We start from the raw sequence: 16,060 nt of genomic DNA, 5'->3' as shown, positions 1-16,060 counted from the left end.
ACACAGGTGGCTGTAGCTGCTAGCATTTTTATAGCATCATCTGACCAATGATATGGCTGCTGTGAGGTACTAACAGACACGGCAAGAAATATTGGTGAAATTCTGGCTGTTACTAATCAGCAGGTCTGTGTGATACAAGCATACAGTGTGTGGTGATTGCTAAGTTATCAGCTAATGCCATCACCCTCTCATCCAAATATCACTACTGGACCCAAAATTCTAGGGTCCTAAGCCACTAATGAAAGCCCCCCACCCAGTTTAACCAACAATAAAAGCTTCAAATCTGAGAGAAATATTCAATCCTGTACTCCCACTGTGGTCCAATAACGTGCCAATGATCAGTGGGTCGGATCACTGTGGAGCTGTGAGGTGTTTGGTCCTGAGAGAATACACGGCGCAGGTGTGCTGCCAACGGTCAGGACAGTGCAGGTCTGGAAGGAGGGCAGGGCTCACACACATGAAGACCAAGAAACAACCTCATTTAAATCACTTTATTCGTGTGTAAAGATCTCCAATAAACACAAATAATGAAATGAGTTGAAATACCAGAAATAAGAAGACTGAGGAGAAACGAACACATAAATAACAAGAAAAGGACAGACGGGGACAGAGAAGAAAGGGTGGGGCCTATTTACAGAGACGCCCCACGTCACCGACGCACTGTGGGGTTTTATCCCAGCACTAACAGAGTCCAGCTAGCAGCGGTACAGCAGTAGGCCTGTCTCTACCAACAGTTTCAGCTCCGCTTCAAATCCAGTTTTGTTTTCAGCACTAAATTCAAACACAAGTGAAGCAGAAGAAGCACAAAAACGTAAAAAGACCTGCTGTTAATCCCCCCCCCAAAAAAAAAAAAAATCATTGCTGTCTGAGAGGTTAAAATGAGGCAGCAATGCTACACAAACTGCTCAGTAGTCTAAGTAGAGGGAACGGCTTTGAAAGCATCGACGCCTCCAAGCGAAGCACAGCTGATCTAAGAAACAGAAGGATGATGTTTGACTGGGACATTTCCACGTGTGATCACCTTCATTTGGTGGCAGCATGCATGGCAGATTAATTCAAAAGCAAAATAAAACCTTGTGTGTGATGAGGTTTAAATGTGTGTGTGAGAAATGAAACTGTGAAAATCAAAACAAAGTGCAGAGACCCGGGCAGCAGGAGGACTTTTTAAACTCCCCTGCTCCTTTTTCTTCACTTTCCTCCACTTTCCCATCGTCCTGTTGCGTTTTCTCGTCTTGCAGAGCTTCCCCTCTTCACAGCGAACGCTCATCTACTCGTTCTTCTTCTCCTTCTGCTTCATCAGTTTGTTGATCTCCCTCTTGGCCATGCCGGCGTACTTCGTGATGATGCCGTGCTGGTTCAGGCCGGGCAGCAGCAGCAGGAAGCTCACTGCAACGAGAAGAACAAAAAAAGTGTGCAAAGATTTTAAATCGGACGCTTTGAGCGCTGAAACGTTTACAGACAGCACGTGATGAACTTTGACACGCTGCCTGTGTGTGTCTGAAACCACAGTTTGCTCCTGTGAGAAAAATGAAATCATCCAAACCTGACTGTCACAAAACTGTTTGAAGGTCAAAGGTGAAAGTGGCTTTAGTTTTAATTTTCTTACTTGCCAATAATCTCATAGTGAAACACCTGCAGGCTCTTATTTTGAAACATAATTTATACTAACAGATTAAAAAAAAAGAAAGAAAAGAAAATGCTCTTAAACTGCCACCAGGGGGCATCGAGTAGAGAAAGAACACCTCATGGTTGCGAGGTCAAATTAATGAAACGGTTAATTTTGCACGCGCTCAGTCTAATGACCAGAGAGGATTATCCGGGATGATCAGGCGGCACACGCGTCCGGTTTCAATCCACCAGGATCGCTTTGAATGGACAGACCGATGGACGACTTCAGCGTGACTGCATCGAGCTTTCCAACCACCAATCACAGCAGGGATAAAGTGACGGCGTGTCGATGGTTTCAGGTTCTGCTGCATCCTGCAAGACTGACCGATATGAAAAATACTTTCACTCTGTCAGATCAGCGTTTCCCTTCAAAGCCAGCATCGGCTGAAAACCTGCGTTGGTTTTCACGGCTCATTTGGCATCACTCCCCGTGTTCATGTCAGAACAATCAGTGACTTGTTCACAGCTTTCACTCAGCTCTCTGAGCAGTGACTCACTCACACCGCACAGCCCGAGGAACATTAGCCACTGATTTAAGAAAGACGGTGAGGAGCCGCTGCTTGTACTCCACCCGCTGCTTGTACTCCACCCGCTGCTTGTACTCCACCCGATGCTGGCAGATGAAGTCTTCACATGAAAGCAGCTGCTTAACCAGACGAGCCTGAAGAGCAACCAGATTAAAACCCACAGTCACATGACCTCTGATTGCCTTTCTGCTCGGTTTCTGTCAGAGGAACACTCGACATGTCTCAGCTTATGTAAGTGGGGATTAGCCCACTCACAGCTCGCCAGACCTGCTGATCTAACCCCCCCCCCCCGGCAGCTTTAAGACGTGTTCGCCCTCTGCAGCGGTGAGACATGGTTTCAAGTTTTACTGCACGTTCCTGTAAAGACTTCCACAATCAGCCCCATTAATAATGAATACCCCTGATCCACTCAGAGCCACATGCAGAGCTTCAAACATGCAAAAACCTGCCAAATATCAAAGATAAATATCAGTCTAAAGCACCATCGGCCATTAAATTAACTTGAACACAGAAGCATTTAAAACTGCTGATGAACACGAGTGCCTCTTCCTCTTCAGTCACGTACGAGTTTCTGTCCGCAGAAAATGCACGAAAGGCTCAACTTCCACATTCAGCGAAAGCAGTTTTAAAGAAGGACCCGAGAGCAGAGACGAGCATTTAAGATTTCTCATTTTAATCCCGACACTCTGCGAGCCTTTCATTAAAACCGAAATGTCTTAAAACAGAATGAAGCTGGGCGGGGTCTGCAGGCACGCCTTCAGCAAAATGTCAAAGACTATGTCCACTTCAGCCTGTGTGTGGTGTGAAGGATTACACAGAGGTTTAAGGACATAAATCATTGTGTTCTGGAGCGACAGAGCAGAGGAAGCCAAACCAAGAGGTGAACAAGTCTCCCAGTATTAACTGTCCGGGTCCCCCCCCCCCACAGAAGAACTGAAAAAAAGAAAGAAAATCAGCCCAGGACAGAAAAATAAAGAAACGGGCAGTGTGGGATGAGCAGCAAGCTCTTGTTTCTCTCTCTCTAAAAGGAGAAGAGTGTAACACCTTCTTTAAAGGTTGCTGGCATCATCCAAACAGGTCTGCAGCTGAGCGCGGGAGTTTCACCTGGAAGCCGGGAACACGGCTCACCCTCAGCTTGCTCTCCTACATCGTCTCTATCACAAACCCCTGAAGCCACATCGGAGTTTGTTTTTGACCTGATGTGGAGTTTGTGCAAAAACATCTAATGCACAACAACAAACTGTGAAGAGCACATTTAAAATAAAATCTGGCATTACAGTAAGACTTGTGTCGTTTTAATGTCAGAGTGGTATTGAAGCGTGTTTACAGTGAGACCCGATTACTGATACAAAGCCCAAACCTGACGGCACACGAGGTACGAGTGCTTTACCTTTGGTAGTCACACCGGGTCTGAACCGCTCACCAGATGTTTGCCTAATAGTATTATTAAAAGTGACTTTACAGCTCAACAATTTGAGACATGAAGGAGCGTGTGATTGGACAGCAGCCAGCAGGGGAGAGTGCAGGAAGGAAACCCACAAAGATATGAGTGAAACATGGCTGATAACAGTGGCGATAAACAAAACAGTCTTTTTGTAGTCAAGTGAAAGTATACTCACCGATCAGGTACGTCAGGAACAGGTTGTGCACCTGCTGTCCGATCCAGGCCACAGCCAGCAGGCTGCTGATCACTGAGGCAAAGTACTGTGGAGATCAGGAGGTCAGGTTACATTCAGCTCAATTTCATTAGCAAGTCATCATTCAGAAGGAAGAGTCAGAATGGCCACTGAATGAGAACGAGTCACACAGGCTGTGAAAAACTCTGTTCTGGCTGCCCGTGACCCAGTTTGAGGTCTGCTAAGTGGAGCAGCAAAGTCAGATCAGCTGATATTTTTATCTGGAGCACAGAGAGAACTCCCTGTTGTAATAAAACTTCCATTTACTGCAGCTTATTTGATTCATTCAGGTTCCCTGTAGCTCAGGGCAAGTTAGACTTTAACTCTGCTCAGACCAAATAGGTACAGGTCTATACAGGCCAGAACATCCAGACTGGCCAACAGCCTGTATCCACAGGCTGTGAGGCTCCTGAACTCTCTGCCCCCCTCTCACGGACAATAACCATATCCAACTTCTTAATAGCAATGAACTTACTTGTCAGGTTCTCATGTTTACTTGTCATGTTCTCATGTTGTTGCTAAGGATTGTCTTATTGCACTGGAGTCACACTGGGTTAAATATTTACACTTGGGTTTTAAGGGGTATTTATTATTTTCTTCATTATTTTATTTACGGGTTGTACGGAAGCCCCAAATGCAATTTCATTGTTCTCTGACAATGACAATAAATAAATAAATACTGAAAAGCAAAGGTCACAGACTGTTTTTGGGACTAAACGCTTGCCTTCAGCAGCCAATCAGATACAGCCCCTTCACTGTGCACGCTAAGCTAGCCTACAAAGATCAGCTTATCAGAACTTTGTGCAAATGTGATTCATTTTGGAGCCTGGGAACATTGTGGAAAGTTTTGTGCCTCTTCTTCACCGACTGCAACACAGTCAAAAGCTTCCAACTACAAACACACAGCATGGCTGAGACCAGCAAGAGGCAGCTGATTACACTTACAACTATTATAGTGAGGTGTTTAGTTGCAACATCAGATGCAGGATTGGGAATTTATGTCTTAAAAATGCTGGATTTGGAGGGGTTGGGATCAAAGTGAAAGCTCTGAGCGTACCATTTTGGGTTTTTCCTCCTTGAGGGTGCAGAGGCGCTTCCACCAGCCCACGATGCGGCGCTCAGTCTTCACCAGGTTCCCACAGATCTCGTGGAAACGCTGCTGCTGCTCGGTGGTCCTGCAGGAGCAGAGTTCAAGGTGTTACAGACAATGAGAAAACTCACTCAACGGTCCTGGCTGCAGAGTTTCTGCTGAGTTAAAGCTCAGGCCTGAAGAAAGGTTTTCACCAACATTTCCTAATCTCACCATCAAGAGGAAGCCAGTGAGTCACACACAGCCGCCTGCAACACTTAGCTCTATTTAAACCAATGAGAGTGAGAAAAAAAACAGTGTTGTTGCATTAACGTTTTTAATGTGACCTAATAAATGTCTAAGCTCCATTAGAGCTGAAATGATCAGCTGACTCACAGATGATCAGCTGCAGCAGGCACAAATATTTCAGATCACAGGGCAAAAAACTTCAATATCAGCTTCTCAGCATATTTAAACTTCCTCACTTTCTGCTTTAGAAAATCCAACCTACAACAGGAGGAGGTCCACCTAACCTCCTCCTGTCACCAGGTAACAGCACTGAGTTGCGGCCCAGCTGACTGCAACTTGTGCTGCTCTGAGCTTAAGCAGAACCAGAACCAAGAACCTGATCAGGGGAAGAACTGGGTCTATTGAACACAAGCTACCAGCTGGATAAGAGGCAGGAGAATAGAATCCTCCATTTATAAAAACGTGTACCTGACAAAACATAAAGGACACACAGGAGAGGTGCTGCCCATCAACATCACTACAGGTACAGAGTAAACTCTCCCGGGCTGCTCGCAGCACAAACCAGCTCTGCTTGAAGTTCAGTTCCAAACTTTCTCACATTCTGGAGTTCAGTAAGACAAACAAGCAAAATCACTGACAGGTGGAAGTTTCACTGTTTGGGAATCACCCAACAACAATCTCCGACCATAATTTGCCTCACAGCCAATAAACTGGAACACCACATCGCACGCTGCACTGCTGTGAAGGCTAAAGAGATCAAACAGTGAAGGACAAGAGGGGACAGCTGGGAAGTGTGACCTCTATTTTCTGCTTCGCCATCACTCCCTATTTCAGTCCTTGTTGTCGGGGAGCCAAACAGGGACCGTGACCAGCTTCGTGTTACAGACTCGCACAGATACGCCAGCTTTCTGCCGTCTCAGTGAGTTCAAAGGACATTGGTCAGGCTCTGCAGACAAATAGCTCATCATCCCGAGGCTGTAACCGAAAATGTAAACAGGCTTTTTAATCTCCCTACATAAACCAAGCCCCCAGCGGTAGATTAAAAACAAGCGAAAATCTCAAAAACTGTACATCATCACCCAGAGGCTGTGTTGAGTGTGAAGCAGTGCAGGTCACGCTCTGCTGATGCAAGCTTTTATATCAGCTGGAGGATGACGTGCAGCACACCGTGCCAACTGAAGGCTGTTATCCTATCCTGTCCTGGGTGTCTGGTTGTCACCATCCAACACAAACAGCTGAATCAACGGGCTGCTCGCCGAGTACTGGCTACTGCCGAAGCTTCGTGAAGCCGTGGGACAGTCTGCCATTTACCTCGAACTGAAAATGAAACGCCCCTTTGGCTGCAGGTCTCTAATAATCTAGTTTGTTATGTTTTACTAACAAACAAAGAGGATGAGAGGACTCCAGGTGCAGCTCAGCCAACAGGCTTTACAACTCGTCTTAACCAACTAACTCTCCAGGTGAGCCGCCCTCATTATGAAGGCGGGGCAATTTTACACAGTCAGTTCTGTAGAGGCTTTCGAAACCATCGGTTTCCCTACACATGCACGTTTTGTTGGGCAGGTCGCGTGGACTTACTGATGACCATCCTCCGAAAACATACTAGGACGGTCCAAAATTCAGCTTGGACCCATTTTGATGTAAATAGCAGTAGAGCAGGGCGACGTGACCAAAAATATTTATCAGGATATACATTTGAAAATTTGCAATAACGATATAACTGACACCAGACAAAATACTTTACAACTCCACAACTTTATTTGTGCAAAAAAAACAAAACAAAAAACAACAAGTCAATGCATTTTCACTTACACAATCAGCTGTTTTTTTATGTGCATTAAAGTTATATAAATATTTAAAGTGCAAATGCAAATTCCTCGCTGACAGTTTAACCAAAAGGCATTTCCAGTGGAAACTGGCCGACACATCCTCAGCATAACCATGTATAACATCAACAAAACTTAACGAGGTTATACACACACACACACACACACACACACACACACACACACAATACGGTAACATTATGTTGAAGCACAGTACGTATCACTCCGCGAGGCTCCGCCTACAATAGCCGTAACGCTCCGACAATCCATCAAGCGGTGCGGCTTCGTAGCTTAGCAAAGTCGTACTGAAACATCTGACAGATGTTCGAGCGCCGTGCACATAAAATCGTTTCGAGGTCAGTAAACACAACCAGAGTTCAGACATAAGGAACACGGGATTATAAGGAGCTCTGTCGATGTTCAGAAAAATCAAAGGATTGATTTTAAGTGCGCCGTATTTTCCAAACAACACGGTAATAACGACGGCCCGCTAGCATGCGCTACCAAAAATAGTGCTTTGTTGTGTATCTGACGGACGAAAGCTAAACCAGTTCCACACCAGTGAAGCTGCAACGTTTTACAAACCAGTTCAGGTTCATCTGTTTCATTCAACAATCCGCTTTCGCTCTTCTCGTTCGCCATGTGCGTATGAAAACAAAGGCACAGCGCATGCGCGTTTTACCCACTTTCTATCGCCATATTTCATTTTCTTATCGTTGGCTAACATTGTAGCGGTATTACCATGAACGGTATGATATGGCCCAGCCCTAAATAGCAGTAAATAAAAACAAAACCCGTGTGAGGCATGAACTGTTTCTGGCTTCTAAAGCAGGCCAGACCACCACTGCTTTAAACCGGCACAGCTGGAGGGAACCCCCCTCCTGTTTTTGTTCTTTTAAACCATACGTCTTCCTTTTCTCCGCTCACCTTTCCCCTTCAGCTTCATGTTGCCTCAGAATTTATTATCTTCCTCCTCAGTGGACTGTTTAACTGGTTATCGTCCAGTTAGACCATGACATGTGTTGTGCTCACTCACACAGCTGTTCTCATTACACCATCTGAGATCACCCTCTCTGTGCTTCATCACTTCTGATTTGCAGAAAAAACAAGAATCAAAGACACAGCAACAAAGTCATATGAAGCTGCATCGCTCATAGTTAAGGCTGAGTTGGAACGATCCTGAAACCCTGATAAGCATCCAGTTTCATCCTCCTGTGGAAGTCTGTTGAACGTTGCGATAATATATATCCTCCTCTTTCACAACTCAGTTTAGTCAAAGACCAAAGCTGGAGGTCATCTCTGAAGCCAGAGTGATGTAGGAAGCCTTCAGAACTGACTGACAAAACAGGAAAACCTGTCTACATAGGGGCGAAGCAAATATGAGAGCTCTCACCACTTATTGGAGCCAAACACTCGGGGGGCGAGGGTGGGCACCAGATAGTCGGCCAGGCAGAGCAACATGACGGTGCAGGACAGGCCGGTCAGCACTGATGGGTCCAAGTAGTAGATGAGCCTGGAGGATGAACACAAAACAGGCAGAACGGGTTTGAACATTTCATTGTTTAAAATCACGCCTTCATTTTGTTACGATTGTTACGATTTGGGGATCTCTGCTCATGAACGCTGGAGCGTACAAAGCACCTGCAGCTGAAAGACATGAACACTGAGGGTGTGTGAAACAAGCAGGAAGGCATCAGAAACAGTGCAGCAGTGTTCCAGTCTGGATTCACCCTCAGTAGATTTCAGGAATAACCTAATAACGGCCCAACCGAAGCTCATTTAGCAGAAGCTAATCTGCATTGTTTTGCTTTGTGTTTCAACAATGTGGAAAAGATTAACATTAAGCTGAGTGTTCTGACAACCAGCTGGAAAACTGTAATTAGGACACTCGTTTTACATCAGTGTGGGCTTATATTACTTGTCACAGGCAATTAATTATTATCTTATTTAGTAATAAATCAGGCCTCAAGAATCAGCCTGCCAAAGCCTCCATTTCACCCCGCAGGATACAGGTTACACTGCTGTTCTTTCTGTGGTGACGCCTGCTTTACTAACCGAGAGCACAAGTGTCTGGAAGAGAGTAAGAGAGTAGTGCGACTTGTCGAGTTTGACTGACAAAATCGTCGTTTTGGATTTCTTTGGTTCATCGATCTGAAAACTAAAAACATCTGTTTGTTAGCGGTTTTGTAATCGTAGTGCTCCTCTGACAACATCACGGTCTGAGCTTGAACACTACAAGAAACAGTTCAAATGTCTACCATGGTTTTTCTAGTGGTTTAAATAAGAGACAGTGTGTGTGTGTGTGTGTGTGTGTGTGTGTGTGTGTGTGTGTGTGTTGACCAGAAGCCGCACACTGAAAGCGGACCTGTATTAGCTCTGCACCCTGTTCACTCATGGTTGTAATTATACGACTCATTTAAGTTAACAAAAGCAGACAAGACTCCACAGCTAACTCAGTTCCACAGGGCAAAGATAGAAATGGCTGCTGTGCACCACTAACACGTTACACATCCTAAATTACACCATCCAGAGCTGCTGCGCAATTCTAGCAGTATGTTAGCAGACAGGAAGGCCTCTGTGCAGTACAGACAGTTGAAGGATGGGAAACGAGCAGAGATACTCCAAGAGAGGAGATTTTACCTGAAGACAGAATCACCTGCACACAACAGTTGTAAGAAAAAGTGCAAATGGATAACAAAAAGTGACATTACAACCAACCCAAAACCAGAAAAGACTTACAGTTATGATGTGATTATAGCCCTATGTCAAATACTTAAAGTAGTTTTTGAATAATTTATACTCCTGACTGAAGGTAAACCTACATAAAGACACACTTAAACAAAATGTACTACAAAATAATTAATCCAGGGAATCCACCAGAATCTTAAAATACTGTGATGCAAATCTTTGGTCAACCAACCATCAGACTCCTGATTAAATCAGAAAAATACCTGACCAAAGACATAACACTTTGTACTGTTAGTTTTACACTGGAAGAAATAAATCTGAGTAATTCCACCTTGGTTTACTTTGCTCAGCCCATCTGAGATCAAACCGGGCTGCTTTTAGTCGCTGGCAGATGTAAACTATAAAAATTGAATATAAGACATGGCCAGCCTCTCCCTGCTCTCCTGTAACAGATAGCTATCACTGCTGAGAGGAAGGAAATGTGTGGTGCCAGCTGTGTAGCGCCCACTCTGAAGCAGACTCACAGGAAGAGCACGGTGGTCGCGCCCATCAGCGCTCCGGGGAACCAGGGCTTCTCCCAACGCAGGACCTGATCCCCAGCCAGGATCACCTCACGCCAGCACTGCAGCTGCTCTTCCAGCTGGGCCGTCTCCTGGGCCTGAACACACAAACAAACCTTTACACATTACCTAACTGACCATCAAACTGTGCGATATCAGTGTAATCTGAGGGGATTGTGTACTCAGGAGGGCAGTCTCTCCAGGAGTTAGTATAAAGGTGACATTACTGTGCTGCCTCTGGAAGAGCAACTAGCACCTTTAAAGTCATATAATGTGGGTTTATCCTGCTGTTTCACACACAGAACACCTGAATGTAACGATACTCCTTTATATGGCTCTCAGTTTGTGTGTTTTGTGGCCTAGAAGTCTATTTGAGAAGCAAATTGATAAACAGGGTGTGTATCTTTGGTGATAAGACGGCGCAGTGACAGTGCACTACACGTAGAAATAACCGGGGACAAACACAGGCTGTCAAACCACGTCGAATGAGCGTGTGATGACTCGATCTCAGTTTGTTTTAAAGCTTTAAAATGATTTCTGCGTTAGGGCGAGGCAGCACCTCCACAAAAAGGAAGCGTCCCCGCTGCTGAAGCTAAAATAAGCATGCTAACTAGTCAGCGAGCTAAGGTTAGCTGCGGTCAGCACGGACGGACGGATAAGCGATCAGGGTTAAATCGCTTAGCTTAGACTTTTCAGCTGCCCCCATGTGCAAAGTTCACACTATTTACACGAATCTCTAAACACCACAGTAGTGTTAGTGCCGTCAGATTAGCAGCGACGTGCGAGGCTAACTCTCCTGCTGCAAACACGCCTACATCGAACACGAGCCCTTAAATTCGCCATACTGTGTTTTAAAAATGCTTCATACTTACCATCAAGTTCACGCTTTTGTTGTCTCCTTCCGCCATTATCTCTAAACTGAGCGGCCTACTTTCTAATGTGGAGTTCTTTTATGAGTTTTCGGAGAAACGACCAACAGAAGGACAGCACCCTCCGCTCCCGTTAGCTTCAGCGCCACTAACGGTAGAGCCGAGGAGGCAGGATGTTTTTAACTGAAAAACCTACGTCACACATGAGGAACTCTGGGTAATAGAGTTCCAATATCAATCCTTGCCTTTCGAAAACATCTTCTTCTTTTGTATAGGGTTTATTGGCGGTTGGCAAACAGCAAAATTGTGCATTACCGCCACCACGTGGTGTGGAGTGTGGACCGAAATGACAATTTAAAAAATAAAATAAAATAAAATAAAATATTCAAATTCTCCGGAACAAATCGGTCTGCCTTAAAAACCAAAATACAGCCTGATAACTTTCACTTATAGAGCTCATGCGAAATAAATCAAACAAGTCCAACTTCACTTTCATATCGTCCAGCTTTTTGATCAGTTGTCTCCTTTCCATATCATACTTCTGACAATGCAATAAAACATGTTCTTTTTTTCCTGTTCCCTACTGCAGTCACACTCCCCTGCACAGTGTTTACCTATTAAAAATAATGTGCTATTTAAGCCAGTGTGTCCAAATCTCAGTCGAGATATAATCGTCTCCTCTCTCCTGTTTCGTCCAGTACTTCTCATTTCCCCACTTTCCTTTGGATGTTTACAGCCATCGCCCTTTCCTCTCCTCCTCCCATTGCTTTTGCCACCTTTCCTTCATTTTGTGTCGTATTCTGCTCTTGAGGAACTACTACTGCATCAGCGAGCATCCATGGTGGTATTGTAGGCAACGGTACTGTTTGACATGTTGATCTTGTCCAGATTAAGTTCAGCTGCTTTCTGTCCCACTGTTCAATTGCGTTTTCTCTTTTTCCCAGCATGGTTGGAAAACAGTTTTTGTCGGATGATCCTGACCATGTCCTTGTAAATTTGCCCAGTAATTCAATGTCAGTTGCTCTCTTCTTAGTTGTAATGGCATTTCCCCCATTTCTACCTGTAGTGCTGCTGCAGATGTTGTTTTGAATGCACCTGAGCAAAGTCTTAACGCCTGATATTGGATACTATCCAACTTACAAAGACTTGTTCCGGCAGCAGAATTATATACGACACACCCATAATCCAATACTGACCCAATCAACCCAGTATATAAAGCTTTTAAAGATTTCCTATCAGCCCCACAGTCAGTTCCCACTAAGCACCTCATGACATTCAACACTTTCTTGCACCTGTCTATTATTTTCTGAATATGTACAGCCCATGTCACCCTTTCATCAAACCACAACCCCCAAAAATTTAAATTGTTTTACCCTTTCCAGTTCCCGTCCATATAATCTGACCCTGACGTCAACCCCACACTCAGAAAAATTATGGTTCTTAAATGGTTCTTCAGATGTCTTCATGGTTCTTTAAAGAACCATCATACGTCAAAGAACCTTTTTATTTTGTGGATGGTTCTTCAGCTATTACAAATGGTTCTTTAAAGAACAAAAGGTTCTTCATCCTTAGCAATCTAAGTTTGATGGTGTAAATGGCATAAATATTTATTCACTATAATGAGGCTGTGAATTATACTGTATGTTTTCTTTGTGTGCATGTGTGTGCGAAGGGGGAGGGCGGGATACCTGGCAATTACCCTTTAAGAGAAGATGGTAGGAAACTGAATATTCAAATAAAAGTTAGAAATATTTGTAAACAGTAGACACAATACACACATTCAAATACTGTACTTTAGTTTTAAATTTTAATAAAGCATTACTATTTTCTACTCCAAGGCATTGCTTTTGAGATTATTATATATTTTTGAAAATATAGCATAATGATAATACTAGTTATTGTAAACTTTACAAACCACCCAGCAGTATGTAAAGTCAAATTATAAAATACAAGTAAATAACAATTGCAGAACAGAATGTCAGTGTAATGAACACACACTTCGTTTTGACAAAGCACACTGCTTAGGTAAATGATCTGAGTAGTTGTTCATCACTGAGCAATTTGTTAATATGTGTTTCGAGCCAAATAAATGACAGGGAGAGAGAGAGTGACGTCAGAACACGTCATACTATAACCTCCCGGGAGCGGACGGAGGGGTCCGTCGTTGGGATGCGCATGCGCAGACAGAGTGTGCGAGCGGCGGGCCTTGACCTTTCGGGAAAAAAAAAACTCACGGACGGTGACAGCGAAACGGATAACAGTCTTCAGTACCTGCTGGACTTTGAAGCTGTGGATTCTGGGACTGTTGGAAAAGGTAAAACATTTTCATTAAAACCTTATTACTGTTTTGTTTTTGTTACTCGTCATTGTAGCTTGCTGTTAATGTTGTGCTAACAGTAGCGATTAGCTAGATACGTTAGCCGTTGATGTCAGCGCAATTTAGTATCCAACTGTTTTCCTAACAAAACCACTGTTATAATTAAGTGAAGCTGCTCCCAGCTAATTTGAACCTTTGGCTTCTAAAATATGTGGTTCAATTGCGTGCTGCGTACATAACCTAATGTCAGCTAGACCGAAATTAAAATTTAATATATTATTAAAGTCACTAAAATGGCGCCTGAAGCCTGTTGTGGCGTGAGCTCTGTGTCTGCTCTAGAAACTCTGAAATTCTGTAGATCTGAGCCGTACATTAAATACTCACATGAACCTGTACTTTGAATTCTGTATGAGCTGTATAAAATGCAGCTATGCATAAGTGTTTTGAATGAATAATTAGATTAGATGACTCTTTATTGTCTAATCGAATTATATAGAAATGAATAGAAATGTGACATGAGAAGGTGTGTCTTTGACTGTTCCTGCATAACTTAGTTTCGGACTAGTTGACAAGTTATGCTCCGGTCATTTGATGTTTCCAAGATAGATGTTCTTTTGTAATATAGTTAATTTTTTTTTATATTTCATTTATCCACCATCATACATACAAGCTAAGAAGAGGTCGTTATACTAACAAGAGGTATCAACGCCGGGCCAAAGTTGAGCACATGGTTAAAGTTTGTAATCCAGCCAGGGTGTAAATATCACTCAGCAGCCAGAGCTGAAGCAGGTAGCATCAACACATAAATCTACTCTACCCGGCTTAAATCACAAGAGCACCTCTGACCAAAAAGCTGTAGATTTTTCTTGTTTGCACAAATTAATCCAGATTCACATTAATTGTGTTCACAGCTCCAACAAAATGAGGAAGAGGAGGGGGAGAAACACAATTAGGTTGAATTACAATTGGATGGAAGGCGAGGACAAGGAGAAGGAAGCTTAGGATGAGGAGGAAGAGAAGCAGCAGGAGCATCTTTAGGGCTCCCTATGATGAGGTTTGTTTCATTAATATGGTCCTCTCACAAAGAAAGATGACTTGTTTTAGTTCACCTACTTCCTGTATTAAATAGTGATGTGCAAAATGTTGTGAAAAACCATGGAGCAGGTATGTATAGTGCATCTGCAGGTAAATGAACATCAAATCTCTAAGACAGACTGAAATCTGTATATTTATCACCCTTATGATAAAACCCACGTCAGCCATTGGTTTATGGACTTTGTATTTTGAAGCCTCAACATTTGCTTTCTTGCTGTTGCTATGTTGGGACCATATTAGGATGAGGGATCAGAATCTGGAGTCATGCACACTATTGTTTCATTTAGTGTGTATTCATAAGATTCGTACAGCAGATCCAAGTTGTGCCTTGAAAACAGGAAAGTCGTCTGCATAGAGGAGAACTGTAATAGCAGGCTTTTACAAAGTGAGGCTTTGTGCTCTCGTTTTACTTCTGTCACCCTGTTTTGATGCAGATTTCACTTGAAATCAGGCAAGAACTGGACTTATTTTTTATAATGTGTTCTTGTGAATTAATTGTGTATCGCATATGTTTGATTTGACTTTCTGCAAGACAACAGTCGTCCACTGGCCAAAAAAGTTTTCCAAATACCTCCACGTGATCTAGCCTGGATTTAGAAAAGAATAGCACAAAAAATCTGCACCTCCTGCTTCAGATGAAATTTGTGTTTCTGTGTTCAGAGGCAGCGGTGAGAGGGGAGACCTCGGCTCATCCAGCTGGAGAGCCTGACCAGGACGAGTCGAACATTAACTCAGCTCTTCCAGGGCACCCTGCAGACTCGGCTGTTGGCAACAACGAGGGATGACGTGAACGCCAAACAGGAGTCCATCACAGGTCAACTGCAGGTATGCGAGTCAGACCTTCTGAGGAGGGTTTCACTTCTCTCTCTTCTTTATAATTGACTCTTTTCTCTCTCTTTCAGCTCCTTGTCTCAGAGTGGGAGGGGTTTGAAGCACAAAGGGAGGAACTTGTCGTTTGGTTGGCTGATATGGATGTCTGCCTGAGTGAGGTTGACCAGCTGACAGGAAACACCAGTGAAAAACTGAAACAACTGCAGGTGTGGGCTTGTTTTGATATGACATATATTTGATATGATACATACGTCAGAGACATTATCCTAAACTGAACTAACAAAGGACCATGAGTACAACATGAAACGTACATTACATAGCGTAAGGCTGAAGTTCATTGATCATTTTAATCATAAACTTGTTGAAATGTTTTTACTGAACATGCAAACATCTGCTGATGAAAATGTGTTGATTTATTGGTCTGTTATGAAGCTATTGCTATTTCTAATGTGTTTTATCACTTTCTGATGTTTTATTAATTAAACAATACATGTATTATTTGTTGTGTTATCTGTAGCTATAGTATTTATATATATTTATTTATAGTATAGCAAATATATTTAATTATTACTGTTTAAAACACTAATATGTGACATGTATTAGTAGTGATGTTGTGCTGAGGGTTAAAATGCCTTTTTGTCTTTTGGTAACTACAAAATGACAATAAACCATTAATATATGTCTA

At 43.3% G+C, this 16,060-nt stretch overlaps 1 protein-coding gene and 1 long non-coding RNA gene across 2 annotated transcripts; one reads left to right on the top strand and one right to left on the bottom strand.

Moving 5' to 3' along the window:
- Positions 1 to 477: 477 nt before the first annotated feature.
- On the bottom strand, positions 478 to 11,300 carry arl6ip1 (ARL6 interacting reticulophagy regulator 1). The gene is made up of 6 exons (XM_004556427.6): positions 11,136 to 11,300; positions 10,228 to 10,361; positions 8,409 to 8,528; positions 4,929 to 5,046; positions 3,815 to 3,899; positions 478 to 1,386 (listed from the first exon to the last, which is right to left on the bottom strand). Exons 1-6 carry the CDS (start codon positions 11,169 to 11,171, stop codon positions 1,268 to 1,270), a joined length of 612 nt encoding a protein of 203 aa, XP_004556484.1. The 5' UTR covers positions 11,172 to 11,300; the 3' UTR covers positions 478 to 1,267.
- Positions 11,301 to 13,295: 1,995 nt separating this feature from the next.
- LOC143418415 (uncharacterized) lies at positions 13,296 to 16,060 on the top strand. Its single transcript, XR_013098428.1, has 4 exons — positions 13,296 to 13,446; positions 14,361 to 14,503; positions 15,205 to 15,369; positions 15,447 to 16,060. It is a non-coding gene; the product is annotated as an uncharacterized LOC143418415 (long non-coding RNA).

This window comes from Maylandia zebra, linkage group LG4 (assembly GCF_041146795.1).
Source record: "Maylandia zebra isolate NMK-2024a linkage group LG4, Mzebra_GT3a, whole genome shotgun sequence".
NCBI classification, from domain to species: Eukaryota; Metazoa; Chordata; class Actinopteri; order Cichliformes; family Cichlidae; genus Maylandia; species Maylandia zebra.
Note: the sequence above shows the minus strand (reverse complement) of the source record. Positions and strands in the feature narration are given on the sequence as shown.